Source organism: Mobula hypostoma, chromosome 14 (genome assembly GCF_963921235.1).
Source record: "Mobula hypostoma chromosome 14, sMobHyp1.1, whole genome shotgun sequence".
Lineage (NCBI taxonomy): Eukaryota > Metazoa > Chordata > Chondrichthyes > Myliobatiformes > Myliobatidae > Mobula > Mobula hypostoma.
Genome location: NC_086110.1, coordinates 76155069 through 76182261, shown reverse-complemented (window position 1 = coordinate 76182261; position 27193 = coordinate 76155069). Strand labels below are relative to the sequence as shown.

Genomic DNA, 27193 nt, shown 5'->3' with positions numbered 1-27193 from the left:
CGATAGAGATATACAAAATTATGAGGGGTACAGACAGAAAAATTACAAGCAGGTTTTTTTCTACTGAGGTTGGGTGGGGCTATAACTGGAGGTCAAGGATGAGGGGTGAAAGGTAAAATGTTTAAGGGGAACATGAGGGGCAACTTCTTCACTAAAAGGGTGGCGAGAGTGTGGAATGAAATGCCAGTGCAAGTTGTGGATGCAGGTTCGATTTCAAAATTTAAGAGAAATTTGGATTGGTACATTGATAGAAGAGATGGAAGAGCTAATGTTTGGGTGCATGTCAATGGGTCTAGACAGATCGACAGTTCAGCATGGACTAGATTGGCCAAAGGGCCTCTTTCTGTGCTGTAGTGTTTTATGAATCTGGCACCGATATAGCATGCCACAACTTACTAACCCTAACCTGTGCATCTTTGGACTGTGAGAGGAAACTGGAGCACCCAGAGGAATGCCATGCAGTCACGGGGAGATATCCATACAGATAGGGGTAGGAATTGAACCCTGATCACTGACCGCTGGCACAGTCATAATCTAACACTAGCCACTATGCTACCATACTGCCTTGACGTTCAATTATAAGTCCATAAGACGTAGGACCATTCAGCCTGTCGAGTCTGCTCTGCCATTCAATCGTGGCTGATTGTTTTTTCTTTTCCCTCCTCAGCCCCACTCTTCGGGCTTCTTCATGTAATCTCTGATGCTGTGTCCAATCAAGAACCTATCAGTCCCTGCCTTAAGTACACCCAATGACCCGGCCTCCACAGCTGCCTGTGGTTACAAATTCACTACCCTCTGGCTGAAGAAATTTCTCCACATCTCTGTTTTAAATAGGCACCCCTCCGTCCTGAGGCTGTGTCCTCTTCTAATAAACTCCCCCACCATGGGAAACATCCTTTCCACATTTGAAAGGTTTCAATGAGATCCACCCCGCCTCCCATCCTTCTAAATTCCAGCAAGTACAGGCCCAGAGCTGTCAAATGTTCTTGTATGATAACCCTTTCATTCCTGAAATCATCCTTGTGAACCTCCTCTGATCCCTCTCCAATGCCAGCACATCTTTTCTTTGATAAGGAGCCCAAAACTGTTCACAATATTCAAGATGAGGCCTCACTAGGGCTTCATAAAGCCTCAGCATCACATCCCTGATCTTGTATTCTAGACCTCTTGAAATGAATGTTAGCAGATCAGAAATTTACAATTGGGCTGTTGGTCTGGAACTACAGGGCATTGTTGTGAGGGGGGATATGGTGGGTGAAGTTATCTATACTGATTCAGGAGTTTGATGGTTGAAGGGTAATAACCGGTCTTGAAGCTGGTGGTGTGGGTCCTTGGGTTTTTCGGCCTCAATCTTGATGACAGCAGTGAGAAGAGAACAGGGACGAAATCCTGGGGATCTGTGATGGTGGATGCTGCTTTCTGGCAACGGTGCTGCTCGTAAATACGCCATTTAGTTTGTTTGCTTGATTGTGTTCCCAGGATGATCCCCCGGCCATGAACTTCGTGACTGCAGCTGCTAACTTGCGAATGCACATCTTCAGCATCAGTATGAAGAGCAAATTTGATGTGAAATGTAAGGTTTGCATATTAAATATTCCATAAGACATAGGAGGGGAATTAGTACCCTTACTGTCAACCTTTGCTTTAAATATACTTAATGACTTGGCCTCCAAACCTGTCTGTGGCAATGAATTCCACAGATTCACCTCTCTCTGGATAAATAAATTCCTCACCTCCTTTCTAAATGGATGTCCCTCAATTCTGAAGCTGTGTCCTCTAATCCTAGACTCCTCACCCCCCCCCCCCCAAACACGCAGTAGGAAACATTCTCTCCACGTCCATACTATCTAGGCCTTTCAATATCTGAATAAACCTGGAACAACGTTTATGTTCTGGAGGGCACCTGTTTTTTCCATTTCTTATAATGAGGGTCCTCCTTTTCCGAGCGGTGAGTTCATGTTGGCTGCTTCACTGAATCCAGGTACCTGTAAGATTGTTTACATATATTATTTAGAGGTACAACATGGTAACGGGCTCTTCTGGCCCAACAGGTCCACGCCATCCTGTTACACCCATGTGATCAATTAAGTAGTCTTTGTAATGTGTACGGAAACCCATGGGGAGAAACACAGGGAGAACATACAAACTCCTTACAGAGAGCGTAGTCTTGGTAATGTGTACGGGAACCCATGGGGAGGGGGGAGGAACACAGGGAGAACGTACAAACTCCTTACAGAGAGCGTAGTCTTGGTAATGTGTACGGGAACCCATGGGGGGGGGGGAGGAACACAGGGAGAACGTACAAACTCCTTACAGAGAGCGTAGTCTTGGTAATGTGTACGGGAACCCATGGGGAGGGGGGGAGGAACACAGGGAGAACATACAAACTCCTTACAGAGAGCGTAGTCTTGGTAATGTGTACGGGAACCCATGGGGAGGGGGAGGAACACAGGGAGAACGTACAAACTCCTTACAGAGAGCGTAGTCTTGGTAATGTGTACGGGAACCCATGGGGAGGGGGAGGAACACAGGGAGAACGTACAAACTCCTTACAGAGAGTGGCAGGCAGGAACTGAACTCAGGTTGCTAGCACTGTAATGTTATTCCACTAACCATCGCCATACTTTGATCAGCAGTTTTGCTAATTTGACTTCTTCCTTTTAGCCATGGCAGGAAACATCATTCCTGCTATCGCCACCACTAACGCAGTGATAGCTGGCCTGATCGTTTTGGAAGGACTGAAGATTCTGTCCGGGAACCTAGAACAATGCAGGACAGTAAGTGTGGGGAGAGTGAGGAGGATACCTCAGGTCTGGTCACTTGGCTGCCAGGATGCTACTTCCTCAGTGGTGTCCAGGGAAGGCTGGTTCAGGTACAAACCTGGCAGAGAAAATTTACGAGGATGTTGCTGGGTCTGGAGGACCTGCATTTTATGAAAAGATTGAGTAGGTTAGGACATTATTCCTTGAAACGTAAAGATTGAGGGGAGATTTGATAGAGGTATACAAAATTTTGAGAGGTATGGATAAAGGTAAATACAAGCACGCTTTTTCCACTGAGGTTGGGTGTAACTGCAACTGGAGGTCATGGGTCAAGGATGAAAGGTGAAATGTGTAAGGGGAACATGAGGGGACATTTCTTCACCCAGAGGGTCATGAGAGTGTGGAAAGAGATGCCAGCACAGGTGATGCATGCAAGCTCGATTCCAGTGTTTAAGAAATTTGGATAAGCACATGGTAGGGGTACGGAGCACTGCGGTCCCGGTGCAGATCGTCTGTTTAAATGGCCTGACTTGGACTAGATGGGCTGAATGGCCTGTTTCAGTTCTCTACTGTTCTGTGATGCTATAGTGTGGATAACTTTCAGGAATAGCTGTGAAGAAGGGGAAGGATGAGAGTAAGGAAGGAGTTGGGATGCTATGTTGAAGTTGTATAAGACGTTGATGAGGCCTAACTTGGAGTATTGTATGGAGTTCTGGTCACCTACCTACAAGAAAGATATTGATAGAGTGCAGAAAAAAATTACAAGGATGTTGCCGGGACTTGAGGACCTGAGTTATAGGAAAAGATTGAATAGGTTAGGACTTTATTCACTGGAGTGTAAGAGAAAGAGGGGAGATTGATAGAGCTATACAAAATTATGAGGTGTATTACTAGGGTAAATGTAAGCAAGCTTGAGGTTGAGTGAGACTAGAACTAGATGTGATGGGTTAAGGGTGAAAGGTGAAATATTTAAGGGGAACATGAGGGAAATCTTCATTTGGTGGGTGATGAGAGTGTGGAGTGAGCTGCCAGCACAAGTGGTGGATATGGGTTTGATTTCAGTATTTAAGAGAAGTTTGGATAGACATGTGGAATGTGAGCCAGTGGACTCACTTTCTGGATCTCTGCAGCTCGTATTCTATGTATTTAATTTTTTTTTACTATTTGCACCATTTGTCCTTTGGCACATTGATATTTGTTGGTCTTTGTGGTGTGTTTCTTAGTTTTCTGGCTGCCTGCAAGAAGATGAATTTGAAACTTGTATATGGTAAACATACTTAGTTAATAAATTTGAACTTTGAATGGGAGGCGATTGGTGGTCCAGATGGAGAAAGCTGTTACTAGGCAGAGTAATGGTACAGCATGAAGTAGATGGGCTGAACAGCTTGTTTCAGTGTTGTAGTGCTCTATGACTGTAAGATGATTTAGGATTGTTTTATATCATTTCCAGTACACCAGTGTAAAGGAGAATGTAACTCCAGATCCGATACAGCACAAAAATAAACAGTGATAAAAGACAGTACGTGTAAATATACAAGACAGCTAATATACGTGCATTGTTTGTGTGTCCATAAAGTGACTCTGACAGGGGATGGTTGGGGTGTGGAGGGGTGGGTTAGTGGCCAGAGGTGTTTATTAACTTTATTGCTTGGGGAACGTAACTGTTTTTGAGTCTGGTCCTGGCAAGGATGTTCCCTGCCTGAATCACTCTCACTGGATCACTCCCCTTCCCCAGGTCTGGAGATGATATTTGTCTCTATTGCTCCTCGGTAGATCAGCACTTGGTAAGGCAATGCCTATTTTGGGACAGTTATGTGTCTCTGGAGAAGGGGTTGTGATTTCTGCAGCTTAGGCTGACGTGGAAATCTGTTTCCTGTCAACACTTGTCAACCCTGGTCTTTTACCAATGCAGATCTTTCTGAACAAGCAGCCAAATCCCCGGAAGAAGCTGCTGGTTCCATGTACCCTGGACCCTCCGAATCCCAGCTGCTACGTGTGTTCAGTCAAGCCTGAAGTGACCGTCAAGCTCAACATCCAGAAAGTGTCTGTCCAGTTGCTCCAGGACCGGGTAAATTGTGTGGGTGGGTGTGTGCATGTGCGCGTGCGCCTTTTTTAATGTCTCACTCACTCACGCTCTCTCTTTCACCCCATTAAACAACCTTGAATCCTTTAAGATCAATCTAACCCTTCCCTCCCATGTAGCTCTCCATTTTGCTATCATCCATGTGACTATCTAAGAGTCTCTTCAGTGTTCCTAATGTACTGTATCTACCTCTACCACCACCCCAGCAATATGTTCCATGCACCCACTAGTTTTAAAAAAAAAGCAACCACCATCTCTGACAACCCCCATCTGCATTCCTCCAATCATCTTAAAATCATGGTCCTCTTAGCTGTTTCTGCTCCATCAGGTAACCTCTCAGCCTCCTCTGCTCCAGGGAAGACAGAGCCTCTCAACTCTCTGCAAACTCTAATCCTGGTGAATCTCCTCTGCACTGTCTCAAACACAAATCCCCTTTTAAAGTAGTCCTATCCACTTAAGTTCAACATATTCATCCTCTGCCCTTTTTAGTTTTTGGCAGTGACTTGATTCTCCCTGGAGTGTTGACAATAAGACCATAGGAGCAGAATTAGGCCATTTTAGCCCATCAAGTGTGCTCTGCCATTCCATTATGGCTGATTTATCATTCCTCTCAACCCTATTCTCCTGCCTTCTTCCCGTAACCTTTGATGCCTTAACTAATCAAGAGTCTATCAAGCTCCACTTTAAATATACTCAATAACTTGGCCACCACACCGTCTGTGACAATGAATTCCACAGATTCACTATCCACTGAAATTCCTCCTCATCTCTGTTCTGAATGGACATCTCTCTCAAGTGAGGCAGTGCTCTCTGATCCTAGACTCTCTCGCTATAGGACTCATCCTCTCCACATCCACCCTCTATATTTATTCTTCTCAGCTCCAGTGAGTACAGGTCCTGAGCTATCAAACGCTCCTCCTTGATGTCTGAATTATTTGGCATAAAGTGGAAGATTCTGTAACAATGTGTTAAGGAGTGCTTTTCTGTTCTTGATCAGATTTTGAAGGATAAATTTGGAATGGTGGCTCCAGATGTTCAGATAGAGGACGGCAAAGGAACAATCCTCATCTCCTCAGAGGAAGGGGAAACTGAAGGTATATTACTGGTTCATTGTGTTACCTGGCTCGGCTGAGGACAGCCACACTGAGTCAGAATGCCGTGGGTTCACTGCCACTTGAGGGACAACGTGAGGGATGATGTTCTGTCCAGTCCCATTGGACGTATTGAGACATACCACTGAGGCTTTGCTCTCAGATTGACATGAAAGATCTCATAAACACAAGAGATTCTGCAGGTGCTGAACATTGGAGGAACTCAGCAGGTCAGGCAGCATCTGTGGAGAGGAATAAACCGACAACATTTCAGGCTGAGACCCTTCATTAGTGCTGGAAAGGAAGGGGGCAGAAGCCAGAATAAGGTTGGGGAAGGAGGACAAGCTAGAAGATGATAGGTGAAGGTAGGTAGATGGGGGAAGGGAGGAAAGAGGTAAGAAAACTGGGAGGTGATAGGTGGAAGAGTTAAAGCGCTGCAGAAGGAGGAATCTGATAGGAGAGGAGAGCGGACCATGGGAGAAATGGGAAGAGGAGGAGGAGAACCACAGGGAAGTACAGGCTGGTGAGGAGAAGTAAATCAGTCAGAGGGGAGTCAGAATGGAAAAAGAGAGAAGGGGGAGGATGAGAAATTACCAGAAGTTAGAGAAATTGATGTTCATGTTGTCAGGAAGGATCTCATGCTACTATTTGAGATGCAGTGCAGAACAGGCCCTACTGGTCCTTTGAGTTGTGCTGCCCAGCAACCCTAGATTAACCCAGCCTAGTCACGGACTATTTACAATGATCAATTTACATAGTAACCTGTGCATCTTTGGACTGTGGGAGGGAGCTGGAGCACCTGGAAGAAACGCACGCATTGCTTGGGGAGAACATACAAAGTCCTTACAGATGATGTCAGAATTGAACTCTGACGCACTAAGCTGTAACAGCGTCATACTAACCGCTATGCTACTGTGGTAGTTCTGTTCCTTAAAGAACATCATTTGGAGTAAGGAGCTAGTTGCTGAATGTGAGAACATCCTGTCCATAAACTCCTAAAATCACAACAGTGTCCCTGCTTTAGATCTTCTGAGGTCAGTAATAAAGGATGGGAACCGCAAGTGAATGATTCTGGCCAAACTGCTGTGATCGCTCAGCAAAGGCAGAAACCTGTCTGTCTATGATGTATCCATCATTATCTATTGCAGCAAACAATAACAAGAGCCTGTCTGAGTTTGGCATTCGCAATGGAAGTCGTCTGCAGGTCGATGATTTCTTGCAGGACTACACTCTGACAGTGACACTGCTGCACAGGTGAGAAGCCATCACGTTTGTCATCGTAAGTGAGAAAATGCTCAATGCTTTTGTGGACTTGATGTGAGGATCAGGTTTAAAAAGATAATCTCTTACAGTTTATCTCTGATATATGTTAACTGTGGACCTGTTTTTTGTACTGCGGACCGGTTTAATATTGATAATATTCTTGCGGACCGGCCAACCGGGGGGTGGGGGGGGGTAGGGTTGCCAATGGACAAGAATAGCAGTCACATACGTTGTTTACCCCTTGAAAGACTACAATGACCATGAAGCCTTGCGCGGGCACCAGTGCGCATGCGTGTACGTGCCGATTTCTTTTCTACAAATCGTTTTTGGCAATTCTGTTCGGGGGGGGTTAATCACAAACGGAATATAGGTGATAAGTGGCTAATACACTCAATTTCGTTTCTAATACGGTTTATCTGACAAATTTAATATTAAACACACAGCGCATATTTTCCTCGCATGAATAAAGTGATAAGTCAATTATCAAGGGAGGACAGGGGAGCTTGAAGTAAGTGTTGAACGAACTTCCAGTAGGAGTGGCAGAAGCAGGTTTGATATTATCATTTAAAGAAAAATTGGATAGGTATATGGACAGGAAAGGAATGGAGGGTTATGGGCTGAGTGCAGGTTGGTGGGACTAGGTGAGAGTAGCGTTCGGCACGGACTAGAAGGGCAGAGATGGCCTGTTTCTGTGCTGTAATTGTTATATGGTTACATAAATCACATATGGTTATATAAGTCACTTATAAGTCAATAGCATCATAACATTTTAAGTAATGTTTGGATATTAAACACACACCGCTTATTTTCCCCGTATGAACATATAAAATCATTGCAACACACCAATATTGCTGAATCAGTGGGAGCCCTGGGCTTGTTTCCCTGCAACAAGACGGTCCTATCGAGGGGTGATGGGAGACAGCGATACTCGAAGGGGGTTCCTTATGTCCGGTCTATTCTGCAGTTTAGTTTCCATTGCATTCATTGCAGAGATACGTTGGAAATGGAAGCAACGTTTTCAGTGCTTTCGTGGCTATCTCAGGATATTTAGCCTGGACTTTGATCCAGAATGCCGGCAGAGATGTTATGTCAAACATACTTTTCAGCCGGCCGTCATTTGCAAGCTTGAGGAGTTGATCTCCTTCCCGCGCTGACATGGATAATGCGTGCGTAATGACCTCACATGTGTTCAAGCTCAACAGTGCGTGACAGGGAATGAGGAAAGGTGCAGCTGACTCCTATCACCAAATCATATTGTTTCCTCACGGCCCGGTAGCACATGCTTTGCCGCCCGGTGGTTGGGGACCGCTGATTTACATTGAAGTCTCCAAGCCAAATGGTGATGCAACCAGTCAGAATGTTCTCCACAGTACATTGTAGAAATTTGGTAGTGTTTGGTGATGTACCAAACCTCCTGGCCTCATAATGAAATTGGTGCTTGGAAATAGGTACCGAGGGGGTGTCAGGGGTAAGTTTTTCACACAGAGTGCTGGATATGTAGAATGCACTGCTGGCGACGATGGTGGAAGCAGATACAATAGGGTCTTTTAAGAGCCTCTTATAGGTACATGGAGTTAGAAAAATAGAGGGCTATGCGCTAGGGAAATTCGAGGCAGTTTCTAGAGTAGGTTACATGGTCAGCATGATATTGTGGGCCGAAGGACCTGTAATGTGCTGTAGATTTCTATGTTCTATGAAGTACCGCCACTGGTATGCCTTCTTTGTAATTGCATTAAATGTGTTGGGCCCAGGATAGATTCTGTGAGAAGCTGACCCCCAGGAACTTGAAGCTGCTCACCCTTTCCACTGCTGACCCTTGAATGGGAACTGGTGTGTGATATTCCCCTGGGCCTTGTCTCAAGATTTTCTATCCATTCCCTGCCCTGGTATCATATGGTCACCCACTGGTAATTCAGGACAGTGAGCTGAGAACAGAAGTGACTGCAGCCAGTTAGACTACACCAGACATTGTATCCTTATCTAATTTAGCCAGTGTTGGGAGAGGAGAACTGGGATACTGTGATGAACGGCGTGTCCTGAAGTAGTTGTAATCTGGAAGTCCAGTCTAGCAGGAGAATCAAACTTGCCCACTTCTTTGCGTGTTCTTCAATACAGATTATTGGTCACATGTACATCAAGCATACAGTGAGTTACATCATTTTGCATCAGCGACAAACACAGCATCCCCACAGCTCACTGACCTTAACCTGTACGTCTTTGGAGTATAGGAGGAAACCCAAGCAGTCACAGGGATGACGTGCAAACTCCTTACAGGCAGTGACAGGAAACGAGGAATCTGCTTATTTGGGGGGGGGGGAGTGTGAAATACTAATGCTGGGTTGTGTTTTGAAATGAATTCCTTGGCTGCTGACCTGTACCTTGAATTTTGTGTTGATTACTTGAAGCGAAGACCTAGAGAAGGACATTGAGTTTGAGGTGGTTGGCGACGCCCCTGACAAAGCCCCTCCCAAACAGAGTGAGGAAGATGGCAAGGCCATTACCAACGGCAGCGATGATGGAGCCCAGCCGTCTACCTCCAAAGGTAAGAGTCTCCCACCTTTATCCTATCGCCCGTCATCGTCAACACTGAAATGCAGAAGCCTTACGAGCCACCACACAGTGATAGGCCACTCACAGATTCCTCATCTGGCAGCAAGGGGATATCAGCAGCGATCAAAAGGCAGGCAGTTGGCGCTGAACTCTCGCTTGCCTTCCGCATTCGCCTCAATGTCTCAATCTTCCTTTATACTTTAGTTGGCGTTATCGGCTCACTTCCTGGAATCTTCTCGGAGACAGCAAAGCACTAGGTCACTCAATCGATCACCAAGCTGTAAATCACAGGCCCTAACAGTTCCAGAAACACATTTAAGATGAAAAACAGACATAAAAGAAGTAGAATAAGCAGTTATTCTCCAGTGGTCTTATCTCTCTTCTTCCCAAACCACAGTGACCCCCCCCCCCCCCCCCCGGTCCAATCCACTCAAACGCTTATTGGAGAAGATTATTAGAGACAGGTTTATGAGTATTTGAAGAAGCATAGTCTAATGCGGGATAGTCAGCATGGCTTTGTGAGGGTTAGGCCATGCCCACAAGTCGATTGCTTTCTTAAGAGGATGTGACAAAGCACATGATGGATGTGGTGTATAAGAATTTTAGTAGGGGAGTTGATAAGGTTCCCCATGGTAAGTTCTTTCAGAAAGTCAGGAGGCATGGGATCCAGGGAAAGTTGTCACTGTGAATTCAGAATTGGCTTGCCCATGTAAGGCAGAGGGTGGTAGTAGATGGGGAGTATTCTGCTTGGAGGTCAGTGACCTGTGGTGTTCCGCTTCTGGGACCTCTGCTCTTTGTGATCTTTATAAATAACTTGGCTGAGGAAGTTTGCAGCTATCATAAAGGTTGATGGAGTTGTGGATGGTGTAGAAGAATATTGTAGATTACAACAAACTTTGACAGAATGCAGAGCTAGGCTGAGAAGTGGCAGATGGAGGTCAATGGTGTGAAGTGATTCACTTTGGAAAGTTGAACTTGAAGGCAGTACTGGGTTAATGACAGGATTCTTAGCAATTTGGAGGAACAGAGGGATCTTGGGGTCCATATCTATAGATCCCTCAAAGTTGCCATACAGGTTGATAGAGTTGAGGTGTGTTAGCCTTTATTTGTTGGAGGATTGACTGTAAGAGCTGAGAGATAACATTGCTGCTCTATAAAACTGCTCAGACCACACTTGGACAGTTCTGGTCACCTCTTTGTAGATGTGGAAACTTTAGAGAGGGTGCAGAGGAGATTTACCAGGATGCTGCCTGGATTGGAGAGGGTGCCTTACGAGGAAAGATTTAGCAAGTTAGGGGTTTTCTCTTTTAAGCCAAGGAGGATGAGAGGGGACTTCATGATGATAAGAGGCGTAGTTTGAGTGAACAGTTGGCACCCTTTTCCCTGGGCGAAAGTGACTAATGTGGAAGAGAATAACTTTAGGGAGATTGGAGGAAAGTGGAGTTGGGGGGGTGTCCGTGATAGTTTTTTTTGCACAAAGAGTGGTGTTGTGTGAAATGCCCTGCTGGGGTGGTGATGGAGACAGATATATTAGGGGAGTTCAGCGAGAGGCACATGGATGAAAGAAAAATGGAGGACTATGTGAGAGGGAAGGGTTACAATGATAATAGGTTAAACATTGTGGGCTGACAGGCCTGTACTGTTCTGTAACGCTTTATGTTCTATACCCCATGTCATCCACTCAGTTACCATCCCATAGCTCGCCATCCACTGATCAGTGCGTCATTTGTTGTACAGCTAAAGCTAACTTCACTGTAAACCTTGTGACTCTCCTGCACCCTATCTAGCTTAAATGCCTGATGCATGATTAACAAATCTGGGTAAATAGCTGAAGAGGGGTATTGTCAGATCTGTGGGGAAAAAGCTCGAAGTTTTTTAAAATAAGATACAGCACGGTAACAGGCCCTTCTGGCCCAATGAGCCTGCTTACAGCCACGTGACTGATTAATCTACAAATCCATCTGTTGGAATGTGGGAGGAAACCCAGGCAGTCACAGGGAAAAGGTTACTCCTTACAGACAGTGGCAGGAATTGAACCGAGATTGCTGGGACGTTATGTTAAGCACTACACCACTGTGCCCCCCCCGCCCCCAAAAAACAAAAAGGTTCTCATTGTAGAAGGTCCTGTGGTTGGGTTAGTGTTAATTAGGTGGATTGCCGGGCAGTTCAGCTCAATACCGGAAGGACCTGTTCCTTGCTGTATCTCTAAAATAAATGAATAACTTCTCTGATGGCGCATCATTTCCCTCCCTCTATAACCTGGTTCTGTTCCTCAGCTGCAGGGCAGGATGACGTGCTTATTGTTGACTCCGATGAAGAGGTGCCCTCATCCAGCGGAGCTGAGAGCCGCAGCCTGAAGAGGAAGCTGGACGACCAGAGGGAAGGTGTCAGTGTTAAGCGGATATGTCCCATGCAGGAGGAAGATGACGACATCATCGCGCTGGACTGAGCAGCTCATCCCCCTGACCCTTTCGTCCTGGTGTCACACTGTGCTGTCAGGTAGACTATAAGGTGGGATGGGGAGTTTTTAGTTAGCGAAATGGACATATTGAACAGAGGGCTCAGTGATGTCCCAGCCTTAATCTATCAGGTCAGAGTATTGGGCTAGGGGAGGGGGGGGTCGGAGAGATGCAAGGAGCAGCTGAGAAGAGCACCTATTCAACAGGTTTGGAGACGATGTCTGTCACATTACTGGATATAAATTGTCACCCAAATCTTTTGGTGCACTGCCTCATTGTAAACACTTCTCAAGCACCAGCTTAACCTGCCTTCCCTCTCCCTCTTGGCTCATGAATCTTCATATAGAATTCGCTGTTGAAGAAGTATTAAACCCTTCCTCTTTGTATAACTTAAGCTCAAACAGCGGTGTGTTTTGTATATTGCTGTAAACACTCACTTTCTCCCCATCTCTGTTTGTATTTCCTGACATCGGAGCCCCTTTTGTCAATTCCAGGGCCTTCCCTTGTGTCTTGTTACACTTTGTAGTTATTTATATGTGACTTTTGTATAACACAAATATCTTAACTTCCATTTCCACAAACCTCAGTGATCAGATTGTGCCCGGAAGCCCCGAGGATCGGAATGTGTTGGGGCCTGTATCCAGGAGATTTCTGTGACAATGAAGTCCCTAGTTGGTTAAGATGGACTGCACACTGTAGTGAGGGCGTCAGAGAGGCAGGGCATTTTCAGAAGAGCAGTCACCGTATTCCATAGGGAGGCGAGAAAAATAGATTGGAATTTGCATTTGGACTGTTCTACATCCGGTACTGATCTGATCAACCTACTCAACGTTTAGAGAGAGAGAGAAATACATGGCTGATGGTGTAGCTGGAGGTATTTTTGTAGCAAATTTTCATTGTTGTTTCAGTACAGTTTTTTTTGTATCCAAATCGACTATAAACATAAAGAAATGCTTTGTTATCAATGGCAGTTTTCCTGATTAAAATATTGATTGTGTAAAGTGCTCGTCTCTTCTAGGTGAATCAGTGGCGAATAATGAATTCACAGAATATTTTCAAGATGCATTTTGAAATCAGTATGTTGAAGAACCCAGCAGGGACAATGATCTTCAGGATCTTGTATCATGCACAGCACTCCAACCCTCTCCAATCTGTGAATCAGAATAAGGTTTACTGTCATTGACATCATCATCCAAACCCCTCCAATCTGTGATCAGAATAGGGTTTACTGTCATTGACATCATCGTCCAAACCTCTCCAATCTGTGAATCAGAATAAGGTTTACTGTCATTGACATCATCGTCCAAACCTCTCCAATCTGTGAATCAGGATAGGGTTTACTGTCATTGACATCATCGTCCAAACCTCTCCAATCTGTGAATCAGGATAGGGTTTACTGTCATTGACATCATCGTCCAAACCTCTCCAATCTGTGAATCAGGATAAGGTTTACTGTCATTGACATCATCGTCCAAACCTCTCCAATCTGTGAATCAGGATAGGGTTTACTGTCATTGACATCATCGTCCAAACCTCTCCAATCTGTGAATCAGGATAGGGTTTACTGTCATTGACATCATCGTCCAAACCCCTCCAATCTGTGATCAGAATAGGGTTTACTGTCATTGACATCATCGTCCAAACCTCTCCAATCTGTGATCAGAATAGGGGTTACTGTCACTGACATTTATTGTGAATTTTGTTGTTTTGTGGTAGCAGTACAGTGACATAAAGAACTGTATTATAAACAACAGTGTTGGTTGTCTGTGGTATCCATTGATGACAGAAAATCTGTGCAGGGAAGTTTGTAAAGTGGAAAAGCCATTGCATTACACTCTCTCAACCTTGGATGTCCGGGTCCAGTGCTATGAATAGCTGTCACAGCTGGAGACTTCTTGGTTGCAGCGGATGACCATGATTTCTCCATGGAGCGTTGCAGAATTTTCCTGGCCGTTGGATCACATTGTACACCTCTACCACCCAGTCCGCCAGAGCTGACTTCACACGGTGTGTGAGGCCCACCCAGTCCGCCGGAGCTGACTTCACACGGTGTGTGAGGCCCACCGCCTATGCCTACCCAGTCCGCCAGAGCTGACTTCACGTGGTGTGTGAGGCCCACCGCCTATGCCCACCCAGTCCGCCAGAGCTGACTTCACATGGTGTGTGAGGCCCACCCAGTCCGCCGGAGCTGACTTCACATGGTGTGTGAGGCCCACCGGCTATGCCCACCCAGTCCGCCAGAGCTGACTTCACACGGTGTGTGAGGCCCACCCAGTCCGCCAGAGCTGACTTCACACGGTGTGTGAGGCCCACCCAGTCCGCCGGAGCTGACTTCACACGGTGTGTGAGGCCCACCCAGTCCGCCAGAGCTGACTTCACACGGTGTGTGAGGCCCACCCAGTCCGCCGGAGCTGACTTCACACGGTGTGTGAGGCCCACCCAGTCCACCAGAGCTGACTTCACACGGTGTGTGAGGCCCACCCAGCTAAGCCTGCTTGTCAAAATGCTGTACAATAAGAAATTTTAAAAAAATAATCAAGTAGTTCAGAAAGAGACCAAACTAGTGAGGTAGTGTTCATGCATTCGTGGACTGTTCAGAAATCTGATAGCCATGGGGAAGAAGCTGTTCCTAAAATGTTGAATGTGTATATCTTCAGGATCCTGTATCTCCTACCTGATATTACCGATGACAAGTGCTGTACTTAGCTCGATGGCCTAATCTCCCTCTTAAAACTCTCATCTCTGACCTTAAACCTACGCCCTCCTGTTTTTTGACCCCCCCGCCCACTCTGGGGGAAAAAGATGACATACTGTCATTTGTCTATGGCTGCCACGATCTTGTATACCCCCATGAGGTTACCCGTCTGCTTGTAACTCAGGCTCCAAGTCCAGACAACATCCGGTAAACCTCAATACTCCAAATGTACAATCGATTTTGGTCACCATGTGAAAGATGAAAGATATCATTAGACTAGATATCACAACCCCATTGTAGTTGTCAAATATGGTCAATATTTCCTAACCTACCTTCCTTCCAGAAACTGAAAAGATTGGAACATGTGTGCATATTTAAGTAAGTTCAAATAAAAGGGAGCATAATTACCATCATCATTAACCCTTCCCAGTTGTTCTGTGTTCAAATCGAAGGGGCAGGACTCCTTTGTGCCAGATGAGGTTATTCAAGAGGATTATCGCAGGTATTTTTCAAAGCATCATGCTCCCTACTGCACAAGGGTCCATTGGTAATCAGAATCAGGTTTAATTATCACTGGTTATTTCATGAAATTTGTTTTGTTACCACAGCACATTGCAATATATAATTTAAAAAACTAAATTACAATTAGAAATATAAATTTAAAAGTACATGGGTTCATTGTCCTTTCAGAAATCTGACGGTGGAGAGGAAGATGCTGTTCCTGAAACATTCGAGTGTGTGTCTTCAGGCTCCTGTACCTCCTCCCTGATGCCCTGATGGTAGCAATGAGAAGAGGGCATGTCCTGGGTGATGGGGGTCCCATGACAGATGCTGCTTTTTGAGGCATCGTCTTTTGAAGATGTTCTTGTTGCTGGGGAGGGCACTGCCCAAGATGGAGCCGGCATAGTGGCATAGCAGTGAAAACACTGCTGTCAGGCATGTCTTGATCCACGGACATTAGTTGAGAAATCCTGAGCACTCCCTGCAAAATCCGGCTGACCTACTTACCTGTTTGTCTGGTTCCATCTCTACCTGCATCTGACTCAAGTTCGATTGTTTAATGTTATTTCCTGTACACAAATATGAAGGCAAACAAAAGAATTGTTACTCTGGATCTGATGCAGCACAAAAAACACACACAATAAATAGGGTAAAGAACACAATGATAAAAAGAAACACAGTAAATGTAAATACATAAGATGGCTTATGTACACAGATTGACATTATGTCCCTAAAGTGACACTTGGCACAGGAGTGTCTACATAGGGTGACTTACAGGAAATGATAAAGTAGTGCTGATTGTGGGGATGGAGGGGTGGGTTAATAGATGGAGGTGTTGTTCAGCCTTGCTGCTTGGGGAAAGTAACTTTTTTTAATCTGGCGTGAGTGCTATGGAGCCACCTCCTTAATGGGAGTGGGACCAACAGTCCACGAGCAGGGTGGGTGGGATCTTTCATGTTACTGGTTCTTTTCCGGCACCCTTCTGTATATTTGTCCCTGATGGTGGGTGGGCTGATGCATTGGGCAGTTTTGAACACCCATTGTTGAGCCTTCCTGTCCTCCTGTGTAATGACTTTTGTTTGTTTCAGTACTTTTAAACCTGGCCCTGGCCACGTGTTCAATGACTAACACTAAATTGCTGTCTTCAATCCCCAGTGTTGCTGTTTGTATGACCAGCAGAGCATTGCCAGCATTTTCTGAGCCCTGCCTTTCTTTATGGTCACCGAGTGTCTTCACTCAATCAACTTCCTACACCAGTAACTGCATGCAGGAACTGTCTCCCCTCAAAGCAGGGAATTCATCCTCCAGTCAATACACACAAGGTGCTGGAGGAACTCAGCAGGTCAGCCAGCATTTGTGGAAATGAATACAGTCGAGGTTTATCAGGACTGGAAAGGAAAGGAGAAGATGCCAGGATAAATGGGAGAGGGAAGGGAACGGAGGGCAAGCTAGAAGGTGAAAGGTGAAGCCAGGTGGGTGGGGGAGGGGGAAAGTAAGAAGCTGGGAGGTGATAGGTGGAAAAGGCAAAGGGTTGGAGAGGAGAATGAACCATAGGAGGGGGGACAACAGGGGGAGATGATAGAAGAAGGAAGGGGGAAATCATCGGAGGTTGGAAATCCTCCAGTCACCATCCACCACTATACATTCTGTTGCAGTGACTACCCACCACAAGAAACTTTGCAGAAACACCTTCAGATTCATTAATTTATCATGCATACAGTAATAAACGAGATTCTGCCAAACCAGAGTAACACAAAATGCTGGAGGAACTCAGCATCTATGGAGGCAATAGAGTTTCTCCAGCATTTTGTGTGTTGAAACATACAGTGAAATGTGTTGTTATGTGTTAACAACTAACACAAACTAAGGATGTGCTACGGGTCAGCCTGCAAGTGTCACCACACATTCCAGTACCCACCCAACTATATACATACACACACACACTCTCTCTCCCTCCCTCCAACCCACACAGATCTTCAGTGGTCTTTATTTATTAAGATACAGCATGGAACAACCCTTCGAGCCCCATCGCCTGCAAGCCTTGATTTAACCACGGCCCATGGCTTCCCAACCTTTTTTATGCCATAGACCCGTACCGTTGACTGAGGGGTCCGTGGGCTCCAGGTTAGGAACCCCTGCCCTAGCCTAATCACAGGTCAATTTCCAATGGCCAATTAATCTGCTAACCAGTACATTTTTGGATTATGGGAGTCCACAGGGAGGACGTACAAACCTCTCACACAGAGGACATTGGGATTGAACTCCAAGCTCCAACACCCTGAGCTGTAATCACTGCACTATCTTGGCGTATCGACACCAGATATTGCTGATGACCCAGACCCTGAACTCTAAACTCCAGCCTGGGACGTCATCAGGCCTTGTGCCTCCTACCCGTACGGACCACTGATCGCGGATCTTGGGTGGGTGGTTATTATCTCAGCAGTTCCTCCCATGCCTGTGCCTGGAAGAACTAGGCATGTTTTTCTCACATTTGAACAACAAACTTTATTCATTATATGAACGGTGAAGGTACTGTGGTGGCATAGCGGTGAGTTCAACTCTGTTACAGCTTGGGCTGTTCCAGAGTTCAACCGGTGTCTGTAAGCATGTTTGTACATTCTCCCTATGGAATGGGTGGGTTTATTCCAGGTGCTCCGGTTTCTTCCCACATACCAGTTAGTAGGTTAATTGGTCATTGTAAATTATCCTGTGATTAGGCTTGGGGGATTGCCGGGCAGCACGGATCGAAGGGCCTGTTCCCCAATGTATTTCTAAATAGAAATAATAAATTAAATCAGGACCGATGACAGAGCAGGTAAAGAGAACTAGTCTCCGCTGCTGAGAGGCTAGTCCCCAGAACACTTAGCGAAGGAACCTGGTGCGTTAAGCAGCATGTTTGATCTGGAATGTACTGCATGAAACACAAAAAATGCAAGACCTTCACATTCACAGTCAATATGCTCTGTAATCTTTTGAATACAGAGCACTGTTGTCACTCATGTGCCCCCCCCCCCCGGGGTCCTTCCTACGGAGCACTTGCACTGGCGGCTCTGGGATTCGGTGCGTCCTGGGCCAGTCAGCAGCATTCCCTCACAGACTTAGAGTGCTGGGAGAACAATTTGCAGGCAGACCAGAGTCAGAACCAGGTTCATTATCACTGGCAAATGCTGTGATATTTGTTTTGAGACAGCAGTACATTGCAATACATAATTTTCAAAAAAACTAAATTATAAGAAATATTAAAAATTAAAGGAGTAGTGCAAAAAGAGAGCAAAAAAAATAGTGAGGTAGTGTTCATTAGCCATTCAGAAATCTGATAGTGGTGGGGAAGAAGCTGTCCCTAAAACGTTAAGTGTGTTTTTAGGCTCCTGTACCTCCTCCATGATGGTAGCAATGAGAAGAGGGCACGTCTGGTGTAATGGGGGTCTGTAGTGATGGATGCCACCTTTTTGAGGCATCACCTTTTGTAGGTGTCCTTGATGCTAAGGAGGCTCGTGCCCATGATGGAGCTGGCTGGGTTTGCAAATTTCTGCAGCTTTTCTGATCTTGTGCAGTGGCCAAAGGGCTTCCTTCATCAAGTTGATGATCTTCCAGGAACACTTGATGTTCCTCTGTGTGTGTGTGTGTGTGTGTGTGTCTCCCCATGTGCTCATGGGTTTCCTCTGGGTGCTCTGGTTTCCACCTACACTCCAAAGATGTACCGGTCAGTAGGTTAATTTGTCAAGTGTCTCGTGATTAGGCTAGGATGAAATCGATGGGTTGCTGGATAGTGCAGCTCGTTGGGCCAGAAGTGCCCCGATAATTCTCTAAATAAATAAATAACATAAAACCAGAAAATGATGGAAACACTCGGTAGGTTGATCAGTTCCTGCAGAGAGACAAATAGTTTCCATTCAAAGACCCTTCATCAGAAATATGAAGTAGCAAAAAAAGGTATTAAGCTGCAGAGAGAAAGGAGGTGGGGTGGAAGGACAGAGAAAATACTTCTGAAAAGGTGAAGCCAAGGATGTAGTGGAGATAAGTAGTAAACAAGGACAGCCAGAATGGCAACACCTCGTATTCCATCTTTGTCACCTCCAACCTGATAGCATGAGCATCGATTTCTCCAACTTCCTCCTCCTCCTCATTTCCCCACTCTGGCCTCATGCCTCTTCTTCTCACTTGCCTGTCACCTCCCCTTGGTACCCCTCCTTCTTTCCTTTCTCCTGTGGTCCACTGCTTTCTTATCAGATTCCTCCTTCTCCATCCCTTTACCATCTCCCAGCTTCTTACTTCATCCCCTCCCAAACCCACCTGTATCACTTTCTAACTTCTTCCTCTTCCCTCCTTCCCCATCCCTACCCTTTTCTGGCATCATTACCCTTCCTTTCCAGTCCCAATGGCCTTGGCCTGAAATGTCAACTGTTGACTATTTTCCTTAGATGCTGCCGGACCTGTTGAGTTCCTGCAGCATTTTGTGTGGGTTGTTGTGTCTGGTTGTCATGACAGAAGATGAGGGCACAGAGAAGTGGTCAGACTGGGAGTGAGGTGGCAAATTCAGAGAGCAAGTAATCAACAGCTTAGTGTCACCCCAACATCACCAATATACTTGCCAACACAGGGTCTACTGAACTGCAAGTCATATTGTCAGATCCCAGAGAATTACACCCCATCTGGATCTGCTATATGCAAATACTAAGGACACATATAGTGCCATAGTCAGATCAGATCCTAACCTAGTGCACCTTCAGCACTGTACAAGCCTCTGGTCCAGCAGCAACTTGTGATCAAGAAGTCTGTTAGGAAATGGTCACAGGTGACCATTTACCCCTCTACAACTCATCCACCCCAGCTCCTCCCCGCTCATCCCTCACCCTCCATCTCTCTCCGAGGACACTGGAGAGCCAATGGCCACAGACACATGGACTGTCACTGCCGAGCAGGTAAGGAGCAGCTCAGCAGACTTCAACCAGGTTAGGCTTTGAGCCTGGGTGACTCAAGGTGCTTACACCCATCTGGATGAGTCAGGCAGTAGTGTGAGAATTGTATTCTTTGATTTCTCCACTGCTTTAACACCATATGACTGCAGTAAGCTTATGGGGATGCAGGTGGATGCTCCGCTAGTGGCCAGACGGCCACAGTATATGAGATTGCAGAGATGTGTTGGCGCGTGGCCAAGTGGTTAAGGCGTTCGTCTAGTGATTTGAAGGTCGCTAATTTGAGACCGTGTGTGCCCTTGAGCAAGGCACTTAACCACACGTTGCTCTGCGACGACACCGGTGCCAAGCTGTATGGGTCCTAATGCCCTTCCCTTGGACAACATCGGTGGCGTGGAGAGGGGAGACTTGCAGCATAGGCAACTGCTGGTCTTCCATACAACCTTGCCCAGGCCTGCGCCCTGGAAACCTTCCAAGGCACAAATCCATGGTCTCATGAGACTAACGTATGCCTATATATCAGATATTGTGGTCAGTAGCACAGGGGCACCTCAGGGGACTGTCCTGTTCCCCTTCCTGATTTCCGTCTACACTTCGGACTTTAGATACAACTTGGAGTCCTGCCACCTGCAGAGGTTTTCAGATGATTTGGCAGTTGTAGGCTGTATCAGCTGGGGTCAAGAGGCTGAGTACAGAAGAGTGGTGGACAATTTTGTCGAGTGGTGCGGACTGAATCACCTGCAGCTCAACATCACTAAGACAAAAGAGTTGGTGGTGTATTTCAGGAAGGTGAAAACACCCTGCATTCCCACCTCCATCAAGGGAACAGATGTTGAAGTTGTCTGGGACAACTATGAACACCTGGGAACTCACCTGGACAATAGACTGGACCGGACTAAAAGTACAGGGGCTCTGTACAAGAAGGGACAGAGCCGGCTGTACTTGCTGAGGAGGCTCCGGTCATTCACCGTCTGCAATACTGTGTTGCAGATGTTCTACGACTCAGTGGTGGCCAGCATTCTGTTCTACACTAGTCTGCTGGGGCAGCAGGGTGAGAGCAGCTGACACCAAGAAGATCAATAACCTCATCAGGAAGGCTGGTTGTGCTCTGGGGGTGGAACTGGATTCCCTGGTGGTTGTGTCGGAGAGGAGGATGCTGCAGAAGCTATGGAGCACTATGGACAATCCCTCTCATCCCCTCCATGACAAACCAGAGAAACAGAGGAGCACCTTTAGCAACAGACTGAACCCACCGAGGTGCTCCACTGAACCCCACAGGAGATCCTCTCACCCTGTGGCTAGAACACTCTACAACTCCCCCTCCTCAAGTGTATAAGTATATGGTTTCATTGCACATCTGTATCACTTTAATGCACATTTTGTATTTTTTTTGTACTTCAATGCTTACTTTTAAAGTATATATTTCAGACTGAGTAACCTTGCAATAATAATTTACTTTGGAATAAATTAAGTTTTATCTGATCACACCTGAACATCACAAAATCAAAATTAGGTTTAATATCACTGGCATGTGTCATGAAATACTGTATGTTGTTTTGCGGCAGCAATACATTCCGAGACATTAAAATTATGATAAGAAATATATAAAAATTAAATTAGTGCAAAAAGAGATCAAAAATAGTGAGATACTGTTCATGGGTTCATTATCCATTCAGATATCTGATGGTGGTAGGCAAGTAAAAATACAACACACAAGAGATTCTGCAGATGCTGGAAATCCAGAGCAACACACACAAAATACTAGAGGAACTCAGCAGGTCAGGCAGCATCTATGGAGAATAAACAGTTGATATTTCAGGCTGAGACCCTTCATCAGGACTGGAAAGGAAGGGGGAAGATACCAGAATATTTTCATAGATGCTACCTCATCAGTGTTTGTTTTACTAAAACGTAGAACTGTGTATGTGGCTGTGTTGAAATTGCCAATTTCAAGCCCGTTTTTCAAGTTAATGAGTGTCTTTCTGTGACTGCCTCAGTCCGCCTCCTGACTCACCCTCTGCTGCACCCAGACATTCCCAACAGAATCTTCCCAAGGCCCATCACAGCAGTGTTCCATGTTTAAACCTGCTGGGACACTCCCGCCCTCCTCTCTACTGCCAGCTGCCCAGCAGATACTCGTACCCTGACCAGCATTACACCTACTCTGCAAAGATAACATCAAAATCAGCCTGAAGAAATTCTACACGAGATCTAAAAAGTGGGAAGACGTTGCTCTCAGTAGTCACACCTGGAGGAAATCTGTTCAAGAGGGATCCGTGCGACAGGAGAGCGACCTCCGCTGTGCCACAGAGAACAAGCGGCAGCTGAGAAAGGAGAGACTGTACAACCAAAAGACCTGACCACGGACCACAGACACCACTTACCCTTGCCCACACTGTACCAGAATATGTGGATCAGATCCTAGATCGGTCTCTACAGCCACCCAAGGGCCTTCCTGCGACAAGCCCTCTGGAGAACTCGAGCGATCACACAGATCTTCAGAGGGTCGGCTACACCTGTCCTCTTACCCTCGCACCATGCCGACAAGCACAGACACACCATATTTGATGTAATCATTCTGTGCCTGTCTCAACTGTTCCCAGCCTGGAGAGAGAGACACAAGAGTGCCATTGCTGCAGTCTAAGCACCAAACAGTCAGAATCAGGTTTAATATCACTGGCATATGTCATGACATTTGTTGATTTAAGGCAGCTGTACAATGTGTGTTGCTTTGCATTTCCAGCATCTGTAGACTTTCTCATGTTTGTGAATTACAATAAGTATATATATTTTTAAAAAATAAATATATATAAATATTGCAAAAAGAGAGGGAAAAAAGAAAAAAACAGCGAGGAGGTGTCACACACACAATGCTGGTGAACGCAGCAGGCCAGGCAGCATCTCTAGGAAGAGGTACAGTCGACGTTTCGGGCCGAGACCCTTCGTCAGCGTTCATGGTTACATTATCAATTCAGAGATCTGATGGCGCAGTTTAACATACTACCTGTTACACCGCTGGCGTTTAGGGCAGCAATGCAGGGCCTCCATCTCTGCCTGTCCACACCATCACACACAGATAAAGAAGGATCCTTCGTTGCTGTTTCCGTAACGGTTTTGTTATCCCTGAGTTAAACCCCCGAACCTGGAGGACTGGTGGACCACTCTTATTCTGGCCTCTACCCTTTGACCTGTTTGGCATTGGTGAACCTACTGAGAGCCAAAGCCACAAGGCCCTGACTCTAGCCAGCATAGCTGTCTGAGTCTTTGAGACACACAAGCCTCCCAACCTTACGACAAGGTTGTGGTTCTCATGGAGGGGAGGGAAGAGGCTGTTCCTGAAACATTAAGTGTGAGTCTGGAGGCTCTTGTACCTCCTCCCTGATGGTAGCAATGAGAAGGGGGCCTGTCCTGGGTGATGGGGGTCCTTAATGACTGATGCCACCATTTTGAGGCATCGCCTTTTGAAAGTATCACCGATGCTGGGGTGGCTAATGCCCATGATGGGGCCTGCTGAGTTTGCAGCTTTCTGCAGCATTTTCTGATCCTGTGCGGTGCCCGACCACCCCCCCCCCCCGTGTCAGACGATGATACAACCAGATAGAATGCTTCCTACGGTACATCTGGAAATTTGCAAGAGTCTTTGGTGACACACCATCTGCTGGAAGAATTCTGCTTCAAGCAGTGTCTGTTGGGGTAGGAAAGGGCACTGTTCATGAAATGCTGCAGCAAGACCTCTATTCTTGCTCCTAACACACCTCCTCTCACCCTTCCATTCTTGGTGGTGGAGTAGTTACTGTAATGCCTTACAGTACCAGCAATCAGGGTTCAATTCCCTGAAGTCTTTACGTTCTCCCCAGGACTCCCACATTCCAGAGATGTACAGGTTAGGGTCAGGAAGCTGAGGAGCGTGTTTTATTGCTGCCAGAAGCATGGTGACACTTGACACCTCAGCACGTCCTCAGACTGCGTTGGTCATTAACGTAAACAACACATTTCACTGTATACTTTGATTTACATGTGACAAATAAAGCTAATTTTAAATTTAATCTTAAATTTTTAAAAAAATCAATTCTCTCTCCACATGCTGAGTTCCTCCAGCAGATAATTTTCTGCCCCAGATTCCAGTGTCTGTCATCTTGTGTACCTCGTTCCGTCCCTGTATTCCCATGCTTCTATCCATGAATCTTAAATCCATTCACCGAGAAGACCATAAAACATGTTGTAGCACAGATACATTAGGGATATTTAAGAATCTCTTAGGTAGGCACATTGTTGATTGAACAATGGAGGGTTATGTAGGAGGGAAGGGTTAGATTGATCTTGGAGTAGGTTAAAAGGCCAGCACAACATCCTGGCCAAAGGGCTGTACTGTGCTGTACTGTTCTGTGTTCTACATAGCAGCAGGACTAGGCCATTCAGCCCATAAAATATATTCTGCCATTCAATTATGGTTGATTTACTATCCCTCTCAATCCCACTCTCCTGCCTTCTCCCTGTAACTTTTGACACCCTGATTAATCAAGAATCTATCAAACTCTGCTTTGAACATACCCAATGACTTGGCCTCCACAGTTGTCTGTGGTAATGAATTGCACAGACTCACCACCCTCTGGCGAAAGAAATTCCTCCTCCTCTTGGATCTGGAAAAGCTGTTTCTCTGAATTCCCTGTAGGAGAATCATTAGATACAATCTCACTTACAAACTCCTCTTGCCGGCCCCTTACATAACATTCAGGACCTCGCAGGCCAGATGAAAGCTTGTCACTATCTCAGTAAATGTTCAAAGTTCAAAGTAAATTTATCATTGAAGTACATTTATATCACCATATACAACCCTGAGTTTTGTTTTCTTGTAGGCATACTCAGTAAATCCAATACCCATAACAGAATCAATGAAAGACCGTACTGACAGGGTGGGCAACGTTTGTGCCAAAGGCAACAGACTCTGCAAATACAAATGGAAAAAATGATAATAAATATCGAGGGCATGAAATGAAGTGTCCTTGAAAGTGAGTCCATAGGTTGTGGGAACAGTTCAGTGTTGGAGTGAATGAAGCTATCCCCACCGGCTCAGAAGTTTAATGATTGAGGGGTAATAACTGTTCCTGAACCTGGTGGTGAGAGTCCTGAGACTCCTGTACTTCAGGACCAACTCTGAGGTACGGATTCCCTCAGATCCCTTGTCTCAGGAAAGGGCCAGGCAGCCTGTTCAAACTGTGGACAGCAGGTAGAGCCACTGCTTCAGAGTTCCACCGACTTTGGTGCCGTCTGTGAGGGGTCTGCACATTCGCCCTGTGACCAATTGCCTCCCCCCCACCAGTGTGTGGGTGAGGGGTAGGATTAGGTGAGTGTGGGGGACTTTCAATATTGTTTACTGATGTTTCCTGTACGCATCTGTAAAGGAGAACAAAATAATTGTTACTCCAGATCCAATGCAGCACAAAAAAATCACAATAAGATAAAGAACACAATGATGATAAAATGGAAGAAACCTTATATAGAGATTTGTATGTAAATAAAGTGACTGGACAGCATCCACACCAGGACCACCAGACTCAAAAACAGTGACTTTCCCCAAGCAGTAAGGCTGATCAACACCTCCACCCATCACTACTTTATCATCTCCTGTCAGAGGCACATTGTGTACAGAAACTCCTGTGCATAGTGTCACTTTATGGACATACAATCAATGTATAAGCTATTTTATATGTTTATTGTTTTTATTATTATTGTGCTCTCCTTTACACGTGTACTGGAAATGTCATTAAGCAATCTTAAATCTCCATTCATGTGGACAATGGTCGCAGGCTGTGGCCGCCCCAGCCCTCACTGCTAGGGGCTCCCGTACACCAGGAGGCGTACAGGAGTGAGGCAGATCAGCTGGTTGAGTGGTGCCTGATCAACAAACTTGCTCTCCACCCCAGTAAGGCCAAAGAATTGGACTTCGGAAAGGCGAATTAGAGGGAACACACACCAGTCCTCATCGAAGGATCTGCAGTGGAAATGGTGAGCAGTTTCAATTTCCTGGGTGTCAACATCTCTGAAGATCTATCCTGGGGCCAACATATCGATGCAGTTACAAAGAAGGCAGGACAGCAGCTATATTTCATCAGGAGTTTGAGGACACACAAATTTCTACAGATGCACTGTGGAGTGCATCACTGAATGGTATGAAAGGACCGCTGCACAAGATCAGAAAGTTATAAACTCAGCCAGCTCCACCGTGGCCACTAACCTCCCATGCATCCCGAAAATCTTTAAAAATTAAACCTCATTCTGATCGCGGGGCGGGGTCCGGTCCGTGCTGGGACCGCCGAGATGAGCATTGTGCCCCCTCCCACCCATCCCGTGAGCGAACAGGCTGCCGGACGCAGGTCGAGACTCACTCGCGGGATGGGAAGGGGGCGAAGTCCGAAGGGATCAATGCCCAGTGGCACCCGCTCCCGGGCCGGCGGCAGCAGCGATCAGCACACTCCAGGGCTTGTGTGCTCCCGCAAAGTCTGTGCCCTCAAGCGGCTTCTGGAAGTTGCCCCCATCTCGCTGTCTCTCTTCCCCCCACCCCCTCCGCCCGGACTCTCTCACTCACATTGTTTGGCCTCAGAATTAAACACATTCCTGACTGCCTCATCGCTACCCCCTTGGGCTATGACAATGCGCGCATTCCAGAGCCGGTCAAAGAGTGCACGGAGGAGGGGGGAGACAGAGGCACCGATCCGTCCACCTCCTCCCACCCAGTAACCCTCCCCTCCTCCTCATACCCAGACCGGAGGGCGGAGGGGCAACTGGGTGACAGACGGGGAGGGGGTGGGGGACGTGACAGGGCTCGAGAGGGAGGGAGGGAGGGGCTCTCCCTGCCGTCCGGATATTGTTGCT

General features: G+C 46.3%; 1 protein-coding gene across 2 annotated transcripts in view; it reads left to right on the top strand.

Moving 5' to 3' along the window:
- The window catches only part of uba2 (ubiquitin-like modifier activating enzyme 2), a 51212-nt gene extending 38003 nt beyond the window's left edge, over positions 1-13209 (top strand). For both annotated transcript variants that reach the window (XM_063067257.1, XM_063067258.1), the window contains 7 exons: positions 1480-1573; positions 2665-2777; positions 4675-4830; positions 5843-5939; positions 7085-7190; positions 9605-9741; positions 12026-13209. In XM_063067257.1, coding sequence (XP_062923327.1) covers positions 1480-1573; positions 2665-2777; positions 4675-4830; positions 5843-5939; positions 7085-7190; positions 9605-9741; positions 12026-12198 — 876 coding nt within the window. In that variant the 3' untranslated portion in view covers positions 12199-13209. The remainder of the gene's footprint in view (positions 1-1479; positions 1574-2664; positions 2778-4674; positions 4831-5842; positions 5940-7084; positions 7191-9604; positions 9742-12025) is intronic.
- The last annotated feature ends 13984 nt before the right edge of the window (positions 13210-27193 follow it).